Source organism: Octopus bimaculoides, chromosome 9 (assembly GCF_046866305.1).
Source record: "Octopus bimaculoides isolate indiv1 chromosome 9, ASM4686630v1, whole genome shotgun sequence".
Lineage (NCBI taxonomy): Eukaryota > Metazoa > Mollusca > Cephalopoda > Octopoda > Octopodidae > Octopus > Octopus bimaculoides.
The window spans coordinates 7,346,191-7,366,190 of record NC_142936.1 but is presented as its reverse complement, the minus strand read 5'-3'; the positions used below and the strand labels follow the sequence as shown (position 1 = coordinate 7,366,190).

Here is a 20,000-nt window from a genome sequence, read left to right as displayed (position 1 = left end):
CTAAGTCTCTCTAAAGGAGACTACGGCAGCGGTACTGGATATTAATAGTTATCGCCAAGCCAGCATGGCAGTCCTAAAAATAGCAATGGCAGCATTTGTCCTATTTTTTGGACTGCCATGTTGGCTTGACGATAACTATTAATATTAATAATTTCAGCATCACTTTAACATATGTTTTGCATTAGTACCTTAAGCAGAGTGAGGGTACAGAGATTGGTTGTCAAGGTCTTGCACTCGTGATTGCAGGATCATGGTTCTGAATCCAAGACATGCAGTGCATTATGTTCTTGAACGTGAGGGCGCGTGGCTTAGTGGTTAGGGCATCGGCTCACAATCGTACGGTCGTGAGTTCGACACCCTTCTAAATAATGTTATTACGCTCTTCTAAGGGCTCTTGCCCTGTTGTTCAGGCACCTGTGGCTTTTGTGGGTTTTTCCATGAGATCCTTAAAGCATCTCCCCTATTGGGAGTTTTAAAATGTTTAATGTTTAATCATTATATATATCGTTTACACATAAAACCCATTGTAACTTCCTGTTTTTGTCTTTTAAGTTGTATTTCTTTTAATGTAATTGTATCTAAGCCCTTGTGGCCAATAAACAAATTAGTTATTATGCTCTTCTAAATAATGTTATTACATCCTTCTAAGTAGTGTTATTACACCCTTCTAAATAATGTTATTATGCCCTTCTAAATAATGTTATTATGTCCTTCTAAATAATGTTATTACATACTTCTAAATAATGTTATTACATCCTTCTAAATAATATCATTACTTTCTTCTAAATTGTGTTATTACGCCCTTTTCTCCTGGAATGGCATTCGCTTCTGACCTTGTGCCTCCCTTCAAAAAATTCCTGGGACTTCACCTGGTATTCTTGGTTGTTATTTCCTTGTCAATAATTAATACATTTGAAGAAGAGTAAGTTGAAAGCTCCCTCAAAGGGACAGGCAAAAAGACCATCCGGTTATCAAACAATGCCTCAACTTCCCACAAATATATTTGTCTTTGTATCAATGTCAGAATTAATCATTGACGTAATCTTGTCCATCTTTATTTTCTTGGGTATGTATCTGTTATTTTTGATTCATAGAAATGACTGTGTACATTGGTAACAACAAGAAGCCATGTTTCCAACGTTCAAAGAATCATAAAGAACTGAGTTTAGATGTTATGTGTAGAGAACCACAGATCGGAGATTCTGTGACGATAGCAATCAATGCTGAGCTTGTCATCTTGAGTCTTTGTGAAGTTGAAGTTCTACGTAAGTGATGTTTCGTATCTCATGATCACCATTACTGCTATCTCCCTCTCTCTCGAACACCATCAACCAGCACCAGCACTACCACCAGCACCACCACAACCACCACCACCACAAGTGGTATATATATATATATATATATATATACCGGAGTAAGCACATGAAATGTGCAACAAGGTGGAAAAAAGAGTACTCAAATACCAGAGGTAGAGTAATATGCTTTATTTAAAAGCAGCAGAAATATAACAAAAAAAACGTTACTCTGAGTAACGTTTTTTTTGTTATATTTCTGCTGCTTTTAAATAAAGTATATATATATATATATATATATATATATATCTTTTACTCTTTTACTTGTTTCAGTCATTTGACTGCGGCCATGCTGGAGCACCGCCTTTAGTCGAGCAAATCGCCCCCAGGACTTATTCTTTGTAAGCCTAGTATTTATTCTATCGGTTTCTTTTTGCCAAACCGCTAAGTTACAGGGATGTAAACACACCACCATCGGTTGTCAAGTGATGTTGGGGGGACAAATACAGACACACAAGCACACATATATATACATATATACATATATACATATACATATATACATATACATATATACATATACATATATACATATACATATATGCGATGGGCTTCTTTCAGTTTTCATCTACCAAATCCACTCACAAGGCTTTGGTTGGCCCGAGGCTATAGTAGAAGACACTTTGCCCAAGGTGCCACACAGTGGGACTGAACTCGGAACCATGTGGCTGGTAAACAAGCTACTTACCACACAGCCACTCCTACACAACAATGCCACTTTATGACAGTGATACATATTTGCAAAGGTCCACACACACAAATACGCACACTCACACGCACACCCACATCATCATCATCATCATCATCATCATCATTAACTCATACCTGAGTAGATAATCCGTAGTAAGCAATCGAACCTTTTTATCCTAACATCACTAATGAACCTAGAGAAGAGACCAGAGGGGTTTCTTGTCCAAGCCACATTGCTCATGCCAAAAGTGGCCGGAATGCTGGGACCAGTGTATTGCTGGGCAAGGTTACTATTTCAAAGGAAATGATGTTAAAACTTAGATAAAGAAGTTATTTTTTATGAAACAAAACTTGTCCGGAAACCTTTTGATGTCACCTCATATATTATTGATAAGTTTGGAGTGTAGAATATTGATAATGAAATTTGCTAAGCTTCAAATATTTACATTACAGAATGTTTACCAGGGTTTTACGGGAATCTTTGCCATTCAAGATGCAACTGTCAACAAAAAGAATGTGACCAAATTACGGGTTTGTGCATCTATGATGCATGCCAGGCACAGCTAGCAGGTAAACCGTTTTATTCCTTATGTTAGTTCAAAATTTACTTGGTCTTGTTTTACAGAAATTGGGCTTTCCACAATGTTATAAAAAAAAAGATAAAAAAAGAAAGATGAAGTGTTACTGTGTGGTTAGCTTCCCAACCACATGGTTCCGGGTTCAGTCCCACTGCGTGGCACCTTGGACAAGTGTCTTCTACTATAGCCTCAGGCTGACTAAAGCCTTGTGAGTGAATTTGGTAGATGGAAACTGAAAGAAGCCCATTGTGTGTGTGTGTGCATGTGTGCTTATCTCCCCCACCACCACTTGATAAAAATTCTTGGTGTGTTTATGTCCTTGTAACTTAACAGTTTGGCAAAAGAGACCGATAAAATAAGCATTAGGCTTTAAAAGAAAGACAATAATTTCTGAGGTCAATTCATTTGACTAATAATTCTTCAAGGTGGTGCCCCAGTATGGCCACAGTCTAATGATTGAAACAAGTGAAAAAGAAAGCTCAAACATACTGTAGTAGTAGTAGTACTACTACTTCTTCTTCTTTGCCATCCCAGGAAAAAATGGCCACATTGAATATCAATAACAGATAAGTTATCCTTAAAAAAAAGTTGGGATTGTCACATCTGGAATGCTTCTGGTAAATTATATTCTTATACAATCAGGGTTGACTTAATTTAAAGTTACAACCACGTGGTTCCTTACTCCTTCTCACTTGCCCAGGGTTCCATGTAGCAGGACTGAACCCAGAACCGTGTGGTTGGGAAGCAAACTTCTTACCACACAGCCACTTCCTAACATAGCATGACCCCTCTGACTACATATCTCTTCCAAAGTTCTTTGAAATATTTTAGACTTAAAACAAATTCATTCCATATTGGCTGATTGTATTTTGATTTTGCTTTCAGAATCATTCTTGCAATCGGGTGCACTGATCGTAGTTTGTGTAATTTTGCTGATGATTTCTCTGGTCATTACATAGTAAGTAGATTTTCCTTTTTCTACTCTTTTACCGGTTTCAATCCCTGGATTGCAGCCATGCTGGAGAAATGCCTTCAAGAAGCTTTTGTTAAACCTAATGATTCCCGTAGGCAAAGTGGTTGAGTTTTTATCAAGTGTTGGGCCTCACAGAGGTGATGTGGCTGAATTCGTTTCGAGCGGACCTCACAGATGCGAGGTGGCTGAGTTCCTTTTGAGGTGGCTCAGTCTTCAGGTCCCAAAATTGTTTACTCAATGTCTGAAAATAGGGAAAATTTATTCAAATTTCAAAAGTGATAAATTAAAGTTTTTCAGGAAGAATAGATCTTCTAAAACAACAAAAACCCAAAACACAATCTCCAGATCCCAGAATAGTTTGCTCATTGCTGTGCTGTAGATCCCACCCCACCCAAAAAAGAAAAAAAGAAAAGCTCCTGAACTTCCCATGTGTAAGTTTCATCTATATTTAACTTAGATCTGTTGTGACTAAGTGAACAGACACCCACCAAAAACACCCCCAATAGGATAATACAAATCTTGTCTTTGTTAACAGCAAAAGATACGAAAAACTCAATCATTGCAAAAGACTGATTTCAAATTTTGGCACAAGGCCAGTAACATTTTGAGGTGAAGGGATTAATACTGTACTAGTACTTATTTTATCAACCCCAAAAAGACGAAATCCTCAGCGGGATTTGAACCCACACAAATAAAATGCGACAAAGTATTTTGTCAAGAATGTTAATAATTCTACCTTCTCATTGCCTTAATCAACAAATATTAATTAAACATTATAGTACATTCTTTCTCAATCAAAAATAAATAAATAAAATAATTAGCAAAAGGAAAATTCATTTCTCAGCTGTTTAACCTTTTCATTACTGTATTTATTTTGAGATGCTCTGTGTTTCTTTCAATTATTCAGAGCCAGAGGCGGTTTCAGCCGGATTGGTAACGAAAAGGTTAAGAATTGTTTCTCTGTTATATATTTTAACCCTTTTGTTACCATTTTTTGTTGAGATGCTCTGTGTTTCTTTCAATTAATTTTAAATATAACAAAGAATTTAGTAAAATGATTTAGTTATCATTAAGCTAGTGTTAGGAACATAAATTGTAACTAAGGTTTAGTGGAAGATTTTAATTCAAAACATTTGAAAACAAGACATTTGTACTACAGAGCCAGAGACGGCTTCAGCTGTGTTGGTATCGAAAGGGTTAAGAATTATTTCTCTATTATATATTTAAACCCTTTTGTTACCATATTTCTGTTGAGATGCTCTAAGTTTCTTTCAATTAATTTTAAATATAACAAAGAATTTAATAAAATAACTTAGTTATCATTAAACTAGTTTTAGGAACATAAATTGTGACTAAGGTTTGGTGGAAGATTTTAATTCAAACTTATGAAAACAAGACATTTGTACTCAGAGCCAGAGCCGGTTTCAGCTGGGTTGGTAATGAAAGGGTTAATATAGCAAATTCTGGAGTTCGGTATTAGCTGTATGATTCCATGTGTTTTTTGCCAGCATTCATTTTCATCTTATTTTTGTTTTACAGTAAGTATTGCAAAATTAAGAAATATACAGTCTGTAAGAAACGACTATCAGAGGTCACTTTAGTAAGTTCAGGTAAGAAATGATATTTCTTTATTTGATATTATGAAATTGTATAACTAGTGCCCATACTAGATGAAAAGACAGATGAAATGCCGCTAAGCAGTTTGCCTAGTGTGGTAATGATTCTGCCAGCTCGTTACCTTAATTTACCTTAATTAATTATGTGTATGTTTCTTCAGTCCCAGACATCCCTATAGACGAGTCCGTTTACATTCAGCCAATAGCGACAGAACTAAACAAGCAAAATATTCTGATTTATGTCCAACAGAAGAAGAGAAAGCTTGAACCTTTTTCAAAAGATTTCTCTGTAAGTTAACCGAACTACAGTAGGTTTTTTTCTGTTTTTTTTTTTGTTTTGTTTTATTTTGTTTTTTCTTCTTTTTTAAATAACAAAGAATAAATGTCTCGGATCTTTTTTAAAACGGGGGCCACATTTTTCATTAACGAAACACTTTGAAACTTGGAACACTGGTAGAATGTGTCATATAAAACATCTTTTTCTCTTAGTCTTCTTTAAAAAAAAAGAAATTCATAAGTTATTCCATGTTAAAGTTGTCGTATTTCTGTAATTTCAACCAATCACTGACGTCCATTCTGCCGATATACATTAAGTGCCGACTACATAAACAAACGATTCTGAAACAATTAACCCTAACCCTAACCCTAACCCTAACCCTAGGGTTAGGGTTAGGGTTAAAGCAAATTTAAAATGAAAAAAGCAAATAAAACGAAGGTATGGAGATTAAATACGCTTTACATCGCTTAATCAGCCAAAGGAGTAAATATAAACAACTGAATACTTGTCAGTGATTGGTTGAAATTATCGATATAAGACAATTTTTTAGATGAAATAAATTCGAATACAAAAATATTTTTCTGTTCTATAACACAAAATAGATAAGTATACGAAGTTTGAAAGTCTTTCCTTACCAAAAACACTACGTAAAACATTAATGAAAAATGTGGCCCCATTTTAAAATAGATCTAACGTCTCTTCTAACTAATACCCTGAATTTAGTTTGCATCGTCATCAAGCTTAAGGATTATATAATGTACAAGTATAAAGAAAGAATTAAAGAAAAAGAGTACAAGTATAAAGAAAGAATTAAAGAAAAAGAGTACAAGTATAAAGAAAGAATTAAAGAAAAAGAGTACAAGTATAAAGAAAGAATTAAAGTAAAAGAGTACAGGTATAAAGAAAGAATTAAAGAAAAAGAGTACAAGTGTAAAGAAAGAATTAAAGGAAAAGAGTACAAGTATAAAGAAAGAATCAAAGAAAAAAGGACTCATTATTCCGGAGCATATTCACCATCTACTTCAATTACTGCTTCTCATTTGCTTGGTAGACGGTCAGACCATCATTTAAAGACGTTTTTGTTGAAAATTGTTATTGTTTTTGTTGAATAAAATTTGTTGAAAAAAAGCTACAATAATTATGTACCAACTCAATATAATCGCTCAAAACATCTCAAAAAAGCAGAGGTCATTGTTGTAACTGGATAGGATTAGCCAACTTATAAAGAACTCCTCTGCAAATTGAGTTTATCTTTGATTCTTAATGAGACAAAACTAAGTAGAACTTAGTGCTTCATAACTGGATACTCAGTCCTATAACTATTATAAGGTTCCTACTCATATATGAACCAGCTTGATGAGTCAATTAGTCATATTCTCTACCGATGCTTGATATGTATTATGTTATAAATCATTTCGGTTTGTGTTTCAGGATCTGCCTTGTAATCTTCTTTATCCATGTACTGAAGCAATAAAACCTGAAAATAAAGACAAGAATCGTTTCCAATGTTTACTTCCTTGTGAGTTTTTATATTTTAAAATTTCTGTTTTTCCGATTCCATCTCTAATTTTTCTGAAATTTGATATGTGACTCCCTTACTGCAACCCCAAATATATATAATAATCTATGTAGTACACATACAAACATGGTAAATTTAACAGCCTTAACCAGTTTTCAGTCCTTATTGGAGTTTCGTCAGTGTCGTTTGCATCACAGCCAATCTGTTTATACACTCAACAAATCCAGTAGCTTCAGGAAATTCTATATTATCCAAAGAATTTCCATCATCCTACTACCAAGTTTGCCATCACCCCTTCCTTCCTTATTCATCTATCATTCCTTCCTTTCTCATTTGTATGTTGTGACAAAGAAAAACACAAGAGTATTATTATAGTAGATTATATTCATAAAGTGGCAAACTGGCAGAGCTGTTAGCACACTAACGAAATGCATTGTGGCATTTCATCTGTCTTTATGTTCTGAGTTCAAATCCTGCCACGGTTGACTCTGCCTTTCGTCCTTCTGGGATCAATAAAATAAGTACCGGTTGAGCCCTGGGGGTCAATATAATCAATTTATCCCCTCCCTCAAACTTTCTGGCCTTGTGCCAAAATTTGAAATCCATATCAATTTAAATATATTCATAAATTTGTATTTGTGTTCTTCAATCCAGACGATCACTCTCGAGTTGTGTTGCAACCTGATGCAAGCTCTTCATCCGATTACATTAATGCTTCTTACATACATGTAAGTTATTTTGGTTTTGCAATTAACTTCATTCTTAATTAACATTAATGACTCATTTTCTCCCCTCTATCTGTTATTCTGACTCTTCCATTTAAATTTAAAATTAGCTGTTTTCTTCAAAAGTAACTCAATATCTAGAATTGTGCAGTTTGCATTTTTTTGTGTGCTTTGTTGTGGACGTTTATACATGCCCGTCGTATATATGTATATGTATATATACATGCCCGTCGTATATCTGTATATGTATATATATGTGTGTGTTTGTGTGTCTGTGTTTGTCCTCCCAACATCGCTTGACAACCGATGCTGGTGTGTTTACGTCCCCGTAACTTAGCAGTTCAGCAAAAGAGGCCGATAGAATAAGTACTAGGCTTACAAAGATTAAGTTTTAGGGTCGATTTGCTCGACTAAAGGCGGTGCTCCAGCATGGCCGCAGTCAAATGACTGATGCATAAGTGGTAATGTTAATGTGTGAACTTAACCATGATAACTTAAATACATTAAAGTGTTGGGCCTCATGGAGGCAAGGTGGCCAATGTTGGTGGCACATGAAAAGCACCTTTCAAGTGTTGGGCCTCACTGAGGCAATGGTGAATGACCAAGACCTTTGGTATTATGCCATGCTTGAGAAGAAGACCCATCAAGCCACGTAAAATCATAGACATGGCAGATACTGGTGTCGTGCAAATGGCACTTGTGCCGGTGGCAAAGAAAATCACCCATCACACTCTTGGAGGGGTTGGCGTTAGGAAGGGCATCCAGTTGTAGCAACCATGCTAAATCAGACTGGAGTCTGATGCAGCCTTCCAGTTTGCCAGTCCTGATCAAACTGTCCAACCCATGCCAGCATGGACAACGGATGTTAAATGATGATGATGAGGAGGAGGCGGAAGAAGAACACGTGCACAAACACACATACATTCTTATGTATCTATACTCACACACATGTACATGCAATCCCTCATACACATCAAAGAGTTAGTTGAGTGTTCTACGTATCATATCTATGCGAAAGCGTGCACTCAACACAATTGTGTAGTGAGCTTTGTGGTAAGGATGGGAAAATCCAAGACCACTTAATATTTAGTAGTTTCCTCTCAATCAGGCTTTTCAGGAATTTTGAGGAAATAGATGTGGTACTTACAGTGAATATATATATATATATATATATATATATATATATATATATATATATATATATGTATGTATGTATGTATGTATGTATATATATATTATGTCTGTAAGTGTGAACACATCCAGACTTGTCAACAGGCCACTTCCAAGTGCTACACTTGATAAAAATATATTTATAGATAAAACAAATAACAGTGATTTCAAATTTTGGCGCAAAGCCTGCAATTTGGTGGGTGGGGGGTAGTACGTTGATTACAGCAATCCCAATCCTCATCCAATACTTGCCTTATTGACCCAAAAGGGATGAAAAGTGAAGTTGACCTCAATAGAAGTTGACCTCAGAACTTGGAGACGGGTGTAATTCTACCACTTATTTTTTTACTCTGCCTGCTAAAAATTCCTCCAACTTGCTGCCTTAATTAAGCAAATATTAATTGTACAGTTCTATATTTAAGAGATGGGGAATTATGTACATTTTTTACATTATTTACATTCGACGGGCATATGGCATAGTGGTTAAGAACACAGGCTACTAATCCCAAGATTCTGAGTTCGATTCCAAGCAGTGACCTGAACAATAATAATAATAATAATAATGATGATGATAATAACATCGAAAAATACCTTAGGAATGAGAACCCAGTTCGAATATACATGTATATATATATATATATATATATATATATATATACACACACACACACACACGCAATATATATATATATATATATATATATATATATACATGTTCTATTCCTCTTTGAGATTCAAATTTCACATTACTACTATTCAGGCTATAAAATGGTAAAGACTCCTTTCGGTCAAGAATGGCCATGGGATTGCTCCTAGAAAGTTCCCTTCTGAAGCACAAGTCTAGGCATGGTTGTTTATGGAAGACCAGCAGTCACAGCCTCCCGTATTCGTGCCACCGATGTAATCTAGCGGAAACGCAAAAGCTGATACAGCTTGGCACCAGGCTATACTCTTTACTAAAGCCTCATTCTCAACATTCAAGTTATCAACCTTTCATATATGTTAGCCTTGATGTATTTAATAAGGAAATACTTGCATTTCTAAAACCATGAATAGTAACAATTTGATATAAATGAAATTAATTGTCTTAAAATAAATGAAGTTTTCTTATATCTTTCATTTCAGAATAAGAAATATATTTCAACACAAGGTAGTTCCCATTTTGCTATTTATATATTTATTTTGTCATTTTATCTCATTTTTATCTCAATGTATATTTAATTTTCATTTCATGTTCTTATTTAATCTCATCCTCATTCTGTGTTTCTCTCTCTCTCTCTCTCTCTCTCTCTCTCTCTCTCTCTCTCTCTCTCTCACTCTCTCTCTCCATATATAACAGTTATATTTTCAATTGATATCTTTCATGAAATATTGAAAGCGACATGTTGATCTGATGAAACATCAGATCAACATGTATATGCATATGTATGCATATGCATGTGTTTGCGCATGTATATGCATGTGTTTGCGTATGTATATGTTTAGGTATGTTTTATATATGGATCTGTATATGCATGTATGTGTACAAAAGTATAACATGATGCCTTTGCTTGTAATTTTCTAGTGCCGACTAAAAAAACAATGGTTGATTTCTGGAGAATGATATGGCAACGGAACTGTTCTGTAATTGTGTTATTCACGAACAACAAGCAGGTAAAAAAAATTGTATTCTGAGTTGTTGCTGTTGCTAATGAGCTTGTTATTGATTTAATTGTTATGGATTTTGTTGCCGGTGCCCCTGGGCCGGCTTGCGGGTGACACATGAGGTTTTTCGAGCGAGGTCGTTGCCGGTGCCCCCGGGCTGGTTCGTGTGCGGGCGACACATGGGGTCTTTCGAGCGGGATCGTTTGCCAGTGCCCCCCCCCCCCGCCCCGGACTGGCTCATGTGCGGGCGACACATGAAATCTTTTGAGCGGGATCGTTGCCAGTGCCCCTGGACTGGCTCTTGTGCGGGTGACACATGATATCTTTCGTGCGAGATCGTTGCCAGTGCCCATGGACTGGCTCTTGTGCGGGTGGCACATAAAAGACACCATTTCGAGCGTGGCCGTTTTCGTGCGGGTGACACGTAAAAGCACCCACTACACTCTCGGAGTGGTTGGCATTAGGAAGGGCATCCAGCTGTAGAAACTCTGCCAAATTAGATTGGAGCCTGGTGTTGCCATCCGGTTTCACCAGTCCTCAGTCAAATCGTCCAACCCATGCTAGCATGGAAGGTGGACGTTAAACGATGATGATGATGATGATGATGATGATGTTGTTATGATTGGCAATATTGTTAATATTCTTTTCTGCTCCAGGCTCAAGGCCCGAAATTTTTGAGGAGTGGGTGGGGGTGGGGGGGGGGGGCAGTCGATTAGATCGAAACCAGTACACAACTGGTACTTAATTTATCGATTTTGTCAGGCGTCACTAAACATGCCAGGTGTGGCTAAGCATACCATTTGTTCTGGGGCGTACAATCCATTGTTCCTTCTGCTGCTTATTCCCCACTTTTTTCTTTTTCTTTGTTTCCTTGTTTCTTGATAATGTGTTCTTTTTTTATACTTTTAATGGTTTTCTTTTAAATTTCTTTTTAAATCTTTTCAGCCGGATTATGTCCAGCACTTGCCTGAAGTACACAATACCTTGGATTTCGGATTGGTCAGTGTTCAAGGAATTCTGTTGACGAGCCACAAGTACTATACAGTCTCCAAATATGTAATATTTGAGGTAAGGCTTCAACTCTTTCTATTGGATCTCTACCTCCCCTCCTTCCTCCTCCTCCTCCTCCTCCTCCTCCTCCTCCTCCCTCCTCCCTCCTCCTCCTCCTAGCATGGGTTGGACGATTTGACTGAGGACTGGTGAACCAGATGGCTACACCAGGCTCCAATCTGATTTGGCAGAGTTTCTACAGCTGGATGCCCTTCCTAATGCCAACCACTCCGAGAGTGTAGTGGGTGCTTTTACGTGCCACCTGCACAGTTACGTGATATATGTATATATATATATATATATATATATATATATGTGTGTGTGTGTGTGTGTGTGTGTGTGTGTGTGTGTGTGTGTGTGTGTGTGTGTGTGTATGTATAACACCACTTATAAGATTCTTCAATTTCGCGTTTAGTTACATTGTATATATATATATATTTTTTTTGCAGCCCAAATCTAAACCTTTTGTCAGCCGCACAATAACACAATACAACTTCACTGGTTGGCCTGAAGGAATGAATCCATCAAAACCAGAATATATTCTAAACTTTCGCCAGAAAGTCAACTCTTGCAGTGATTTGAAATATCCAATTGTTGTTCAAAGCAAGTGAGTGATGAGTAACTGTTTTTTAACTAGATCATCATCATCATCATCATCATCATCATCATCATCATCATCATCATCATCATCATCAACATCATCATCACCACCACCACCACCATCATCATCATTGTCGTCGTCACCATTTAACGTCTGCTTTTGATGCTGGTATGGGTTGGACGGTTTGACTGGAACTGGTAAGCTGGAGAGCTGCATCAGGTTCCAGTCCTATTTTGGCGTGGTTTCTGCAGCTGGACGCCTTCTGAGAGTGCAATGGGTGCTTTTTATGTGCTACCGGCACAGGTGCCATTTACATGTCACTGGTAACGACCACAGCTATGATTTCACTTGGCTTGGAACAAGTATAGGAGTAAACGAGTATATACACACACACACACACACACACACACACACACACACACACACACATATGTTTATATATCTGTGAGTGCATGTCTTTATGTCTGTCGTTATCCCCCTCCATTGCTTGACAACCAGTGTTGATGTGTTCATGTCCCTTAGAGACTAATATAATAAGCACAGGGCTTAAAAAAATAATTTGTACTAGGGCAGGTTTGTTTGACTGAGTTTCTTCAAGCTGGTGCCCCAGCATGGCCGCATTCTAATGACTGAAACAAGTAAAAGATAAACGATAAAAGAAGAGTTTGAATAAATTATTTTTGTGAATTTTGAATTTGTTTAACAATGAAGAACATTACCATTATATTTCAGAGCTGGTGCTGGGTCTACTGGGGCGTATATATGCCTTGATATTCTTCTGGAGAAATTGGAACAAAACAAAGCTCTCAACACAGCATATAGCATCAGAAGTTTATATAACGAAAGGTGTCTGATATTCACCAAACGGGTTTGTATTTCTTTGTAAATATTCAATTTTTGGTTACGTATAGGCGTAGGAGTGGCTGTGTGGTAAGTAGCTTGCTTACCAACCACATGGTTCCGGGTTCAGTCCCACTGCGTGGCATCTTGGAGAAGTGTCTTCTACTATAGCCTCAGGCCGACCAAAGCCTTGTGAGTGGATTTGGTAGACGGAAACTGAAAGAAGACCATCGTGTGTGTGTTTGTGTTTGTCCCCCTAGCATTGCTTGACAACTGATGCTAGTGTGTTTATGTCCACGTCACTTAGCGGTTCGGCAATAGAGACCGATAGAATAAGTACTCGGCTTACAAAGAATAAGTCCCGACTAAAGGTGGTGTTCCAGCATGGCCGCAGTCAAATGACTGAAACAAGTAAACGAGAGAGAGAGAGAGAGAGAGAGAGAGTAAAGAGTATGAAGACCAAAGTAATGAGATACAGATGCTTGTGTATGAATGCAGACAGCCTCGGCAGAATTTGAACTCAGAACGTAAAGACAGACGAAATACCACTTAGCATTTTGCCCAGCATGCTAACGTTTCTGCCAGCTCGCCGCCTTAGAAAGATTATATATTATTTTCTATTCTAGGCACAAGGCCCAAAATTTGGGGGAGAGGGGGCAGTCGATTACTTCGACCCCATTACACAACTGGTACTTAATTTATCGACCCCAAAAGGATGAAAGGCAAAGTCGACCTCAGCGGAATTTGAACTCAGAACTTAAAGACAGACGAAATACCGCTAAGCATTTCTCCTGGAATGCTAACATTTCTGCTGCCTATTGACACCAAATATACAAGTGAAATCAATATATGCAGGGCTGTCGCTAAGCCCCTGCAATCCCTGCAGTCACAGGGGGCCTCTGTGGTTGAGAGGCCCCATGTTAAGATCAAGGAAAGTAGATGAATCATCTATTTACTTTGGTTAAGATGTTGAACAAGAATTAAACTATGTTAGGTGAAAATTTCAAGAAATAAAACGGTAATACATTGAACCTGCAAAAGTTCTTGTTAAAATATTACATTGTACCATGAACGTGTACCAGGCTTTGTGGATTGTCTATGATATCTATTGAACACAAACTTAGCTCTCAGCCTGATTATTCTGAACTGAACAATGATTTCATGAAGCAAAAAGTATGCCATGTTTGTCTTTAAAAGTTGCCTGGATTATAAAAGTGTTCTTTTATTCACATCTGGAAGTTTTACTTATTGAAATTTGTAATAGAGACCGAAATAAATTTAAGCTGTTGTACTTTTAAAGATGTTCTTTAGGATAATGTAAAACACTGAACTTCAGGTAGAATAAGGTAAAATATAGCTATGAATAAAAGGTGTGTAGATTATGAATTTTGATTAAAGGGATTGGGCCCTTGAAACAAAAAGTTGCCAGATGGGGAGGGGGGGCTCTAAAAGTCACATGACAGAGCTGAATATAAGCGATTGTTCTCTTGCACTGAAATGTATGGCTTTGCTATAATTTTAGAAATCAGAGTGTTACGTTCGCATTGAAGAACTGTGTTTGCCTTTGTTTGAAGCTTAGCCATTTATTGAAGATAATGTGGGTTTTTTTTGTTTTTTTATTCCTTTTTGCTAGGCACAACTTGAATTCGTTTACGATGTCATAACTGAGAGTATGATGACCTCTGGCTGTAGCATCAACCTTAATGATTTAAAGAGTGAAATCGACAGGATTTCCGTCAAGGACGAAATCACTTGTTGGTCAATTGCAGACAGGCAGTTTATGGTCAGTAACCCTTTCTTTCTTTCTTTCTTTCTTTCTTTCTTTCTTTCTCTCTTTCGTTTTTTCTTTCTCTCTCTCTTGCTGGCATTTCTCTCCTCCTCCCATCCTCTTCTTCACACCTGCGTCCTCCTCCCCTTTTTTTCTCCTTCTTCCTTCTTCCTCCTCCCCTTCTTCTTCTTCCTCTCCTTCTGCCTCCTCCTCTCCTTCTGCCTCCTCCTCTCCTTCTGCCTCCCCCTCCTCCTCCTCCTCCTCCTCTCCTTCTACCTCCTCCTCCCATTTCCCTTCCTCTTCATCCCTTTCCCCTTCCTCCCCCTCGCCCTCCTCTCCTTCTCTTCTCCTCCTCTTCTCCCCCTCCTCTCCTCCTCTTCTTCCATCCATTTTGATATTTCTAGTGTCATTAACCATGATGATACTTTTATCATAACTTAATTTTTCTTGATAAAAATAAATGAATATTGTACGTGTTATCTTTTTTTCTTTTTTCCATAATTGTATACCAACTTTTGCACCAACCCCGCATATACTCTCAGCACACACACACACACACACACACACACACACCTCAACGCATCCTCACTATTACAACATTCCTACAACCAGCCCCCATACCGTCTCAGCACAGAGTCCATAAAACAAAAACAACAGAAACCCCTCTCTTTATTGTCGTGATTCTTTTGCAGGATATCCTTCAGCCAGTCTGCCAGGGGAACAGCATTCACTCTGATCTGCTTGAGGAACTTTACAGTGGTAAGTCTGTGGATTATGAGCAAAAGGAAAAAAAACAAAAAAAATTATACTACTACTACTACTACTACTACTACTACTAATAATAATAATAATAATAATAATAATAATAATACTGTTGCTATATAAACAGCTTTATTGTCTCTTTGAATAATTCCTGTAATTTCCTTAGGTTTTCACACTCACGCAAACACATACACTTTATATAACCTGTAAATTATGCTCTTTTACTTGTTTCAGTCATGCTGGAGCACCGCCTTTATAGTCGAACAAATTGACCCCAGAGCTTATTCTTTGTAAGCCTAGCACTTATTCTATCGGTCTCTTTTGCCAAAGTGCTAAGTTACGGGGATGTAAACACACCAACATCTGTTGTCAAGCAATGCTGGGAGGACAAACAGACACACAAACACACACATACATATATATATATATATATATATATATATATATATATATACATATACGATGGGCTTCTTCCAGTTTCTATCTTCCAAATCTACTCAGAAGACTTTGGTCGGCCCGAGGCTATAGTAGAAGACACTTGCCCAAGGTGCTACGCAGTGGGACTGAACCCAGGATCATGTGGTTGGTTAGCAAGCTACTTACCACACAGCCACTCCTGCACCTACTGTTAACAATAAACATTATTTTCATCCTTACAAAGTTTTGAATATTTTTTTAATGATTTGTTTTTCCTTTATTTCAAAGATGAACGCAATATGTCCACCACAAATTTCGAAATTTCTTTAATTGAGGTAAGTAATTAACATTCCTGCATATAATTTGCAGCGGTTTGGTGAAGCAGCTGAATGTCTGATAAAATGTGTAGTGGTACTTTGTTGTTTCTCTTTATTTTTTGAGATCCAATTGTGCTGAATATTATTTGGCTTTCACAATCAAAATCAAATTCAATGACGTGGCCGATGACAGCACCGCCTGACTGGCACCTGTGCCAGTGAAACGTTAAAAGCACCATCCGAGCGTGATCGTTGCCAGGGCTGCTGACTGGATCCCATGCCGGTGGCACATAAAAAGCACCATTTGAGCATGGTTGTTATCAGCATCGCCTTACTGGCACTTGTGCCAGTGGCACGTGAAAAACAACATTCAAGCGAGGTTGTTGCCAGTGCCACTGGACTGGCTCCTGTGCCGGTGGCACATAAAAGACACCATTTGAGCATGGCCATCGCCAGTACTAACTGACTGGCTCTCGTGCCGTTGGCACGTAAAAGCACCCACTACACTCTCGGAATTTTTGGCATTAGGAAGGGAACACAAGTATAGAAACTCTGCCAGATCAGTTTGGAGCCTGGTGCAGCCATCTGGCTCACCAGTCTTCAGTTAAACCGTCCAACCCATGCCAGTATGGAAAGCGGACGCTAAACGATGATGATGATGATGATGATGATTATAGTGGGGCAGTTTTAACATTAGTAAAATACTGGAGTTGATTTAGTCAACTGTAGTCTTCGTGATAATTATCAGGAAGACACATTTGACAAACCACATGCATATGAAGGCATGTTGAAAAGTTCCTGGCTTTGGGTAGAAGAAAATGCAAGTGGATCAGTTAATTATGATTTTATTCAACATATTTTCCCCTCAGATTCATACACTTATTGCAGGGGCCCTTCAGTTTTTCTAAGCCCTGTAAAAGAACTCAGAAGGTTAGGTCTCCAACCAGGCATTTTGTGATACTCTTAAAGCCAGGAACTTTTCAGCACCCCCTTATAGATCTATGTGTCGCAAATTTTTCTGTGTGTTTAATCATTTACTATTTTCAAGCCAGCCAGAAGCAAATCAATTCTATACATGCTTCCTCAGCATAGCATAACAAGCTTGCAAGTCAATACATTAATAGCTTGCAAGTTGCCTTTGGATAAATTTGCAAAATGTATTTTCTCCAGAGATGTTTGTATATAATTCTTTAAAAAACTTTTGCTGTTTTATTTCCAGGGTTATGAGGAAGATAAATTCATTTTAGCCATATCTCCAGATCAAGAGGAAATTCCTGAGTTTTGGAACATTATCACTAAAGAAAAGTGTTTGACTATAGTAACATTTAGAGACTTATCCAATGTGAGTTCAATCCTCTAAGGAAACTTCTGTTTTATTGTTACTAATTCTAAAAGAATTAAATCAATGGAATGGTAGAATGCTGGGTGTACCTACAAACCCTAAAATAGCAAACATACAGCTAAACTCTTTCTGAATTCAAACAACTATCTATCAATATATATATATTTGCTTATAGTGATCAAATGCTTGTGCTGTTTATTAACTCTTTCCCACTGCCCTCATCAAATTGGCATTGCGTATACAGGTGCATGGCGTACCATACATCAGGTGTTGAAGTATTTCACAGAGCACCATGAAATGAAGTGTTTTGCTCAATAACACAACGCATTGGTTGGTCTGAGAATTGAAACCGTGATAATGCAATCATAAGTGTAACACCGCAACCACCAGGCCATGTCCCTATAGATATTAGATACAGGTACATCATGAGCAGTTAGTGTCTTGTATGAAAGAATACAGCAACACATAACTATGTTGTTTACAACACATGCGTACACTTACTCAACACACACACACACGTCATTTGTACAGATACATGGCTGTATGGCAAGTGGAGGCATGGCTGCTTCCCAGCCACATGGTTCCAGGTTCAGTTCCACTGTGTGAAACCTTGAGCAAGGGCCTTCTACGATTGCCTCAGGTCAACCAAAGCCTTTTGTGTAGATCTGGTAGACAGAAACTGAAGAAGGCTGTCATATATATATATATATAAACGTGCCAAGGAGCTTGACAAAAACACACTAAAAACCAACCAACATAATAACACACCCAACCCCAAAATACTTCCATACATCTCCACCCATAACCCCAATAACATCGAAGCATTCACCACAATTAAACAAAACCTCCCCTTACTCACCACAGACCCGAAAATGAACAATATCATTAATACACACAAAGTCCTTAAATGCAAAAGGCAACACAAATCTTTGAAAACATTATTAACCAATTCGAAACTACATACACCACTTCCACCCCCATCAGTTAAAAAATGTGCATGCCCTAATTGTGGCACCTGCCCTTACCTACTTGAAGGCTCTGAATTTACCTTCAAACGAGGAACAAAGTTTAAAATTAAAACCAATTTCTCTTGTTCCTCGAGTAACCTCATTTATGTCCTTACTTGCACAGGTTGCCAAAACTTCTATATCGGACAGACGAGCCTCCCATTACGTAGAAGAGTAGCTGTCCATAAGGAACAAATAAACCTCCCTCAATACCGCCAAATTCCACTCAGTGGCCACATAGACTCTTGCGCCAGAAACAAAAACCCTAAATTCATTATATTCCCTTTCTATCAATGTAAAGACAGAATCTCCACACAAGAAAGAATCAACAAGGAGAATCTTTTCATAGAGAAATTCCAACCATTTCTTAACACACACACCCCTCAGTGACCTTATTTCTCTATGAACAGACACAAACTTCCTGTTTTGAAAAAAAGAGTTCATAACTCTAACTAAAAACACTTGTCTCCCCTTACACACACTTCCTGTTTTGACACCACATTTCCTGCTTAACACAAACTTTTAACCCCTTTTTTTAAACCTAACAAAACTCTCAACTCTCATGCATTCTTATTTTTCCTACCAATTTATACATGAACTACTATTGAACTACAAAAGCTCAAAGACAATATAATGTATGGGTATATATTTTTTTTTTTTATATATTATTGTTTTATATATTATTTTCTTCATTTTGTACTTTTTTGTACTTCTTTGTAAAAAAACATTTTCATTTCTTGATAATTTGCTTCATCGCAATGAAAACCGGTTAGAAAAAATCTTAATTAAATTATGCTCCCAGTTCAGCATTCTGGCTTTTTTACATTTTCCTATATATATATATATATATATATATATATATATATATATATATATATATATATATATATATATATATATATGTATGTATGTATGTATGTATGTATGTATGTATGTATGTATGTTTGTATGTATGTATGTATGTATGTACGTATGTATGTGTGTGTATATATGTGTTGGTGTGTTTACATGTCTGTAACTTAGCAGCTTGGCCAAGGAGACCAATAGAATAAGTACAAGAATTAAGAAAACCTACTGGGGTCGATTCATTTGACTAAAAGATCTTCAAGGTGGTGCCCCAGCATGGCCACAGTCAAATGACTGAAAGAAGTAAAAGATGAAAAAAATTTAGTCTATTTCACATGAAATTCTCGATTTAAATTGACTTCTAATATTGTTATAATATTAATAATTATTGACTTAATAAATATTATTAATAATATTAATAATAATTGATTTCTAATATTGTTATTGTTATTTGCAGGAAAACACCAGCTATTTGCCAACGGCAATTGGTCAGTCTCTGAATTTTG

General features: G+C 37.1%; 1 protein-coding gene across 2 annotated transcripts in view; it reads left to right on the top strand.

The window, feature by feature from the left end:
- LOC106868000 (receptor-type tyrosine-protein phosphatase alpha) overlaps window positions 1–20,000 on the top strand; it is a 32,431-nt gene that overhangs the window by 9,871 nt on the left and 2,560 nt on the right. For both annotated transcript variants that reach the window (XM_089357066.1, XM_089357067.1), the window contains 17 exons: window positions 1,095–1,265; window positions 2,496–2,612; window positions 3,506–3,578; window positions 5,133–5,203; window positions 5,371–5,498; window positions 6,918–7,005; window positions 7,660–7,733; window positions 10,026–10,050; window positions 10,465–10,553; window positions 11,490–11,612; window positions 12,044–12,201; window positions 12,928–13,063; window positions 14,669–14,818; window positions 15,496–15,562; window positions 16,271–16,317; window positions 17,519–17,641; window positions 19,952–20,000. The exon at window positions 19,952–20,000 is cut by the window's right edge and continues 83 nt beyond it. In XM_089357066.1, coding sequence (XP_089213192.1) covers window positions 1,095–1,265; window positions 2,496–2,612; window positions 3,506–3,578; window positions 5,133–5,203; window positions 5,371–5,498; window positions 6,918–7,005; window positions 7,660–7,733; window positions 10,026–10,050; window positions 10,465–10,553; window positions 11,490–11,612; window positions 12,044–12,201; window positions 12,928–13,063; window positions 14,669–14,818; window positions 15,496–15,562; window positions 16,271–16,317; window positions 17,519–17,641; window positions 19,952–20,000 — 1,689 coding nt within the window. The remainder of the gene's footprint in view (window positions 1–1,094; window positions 1,266–2,495; window positions 2,613–3,505; window positions 3,579–5,132; window positions 5,204–5,370; window positions 5,499–6,917; window positions 7,006–7,659; window positions 7,734–10,025; window positions 10,051–10,464; window positions 10,554–11,489; window positions 11,613–12,043; window positions 12,202–12,927; window positions 13,064–14,668; window positions 14,819–15,495; window positions 15,563–16,270; window positions 16,318–17,518; window positions 17,642–19,951) is intronic.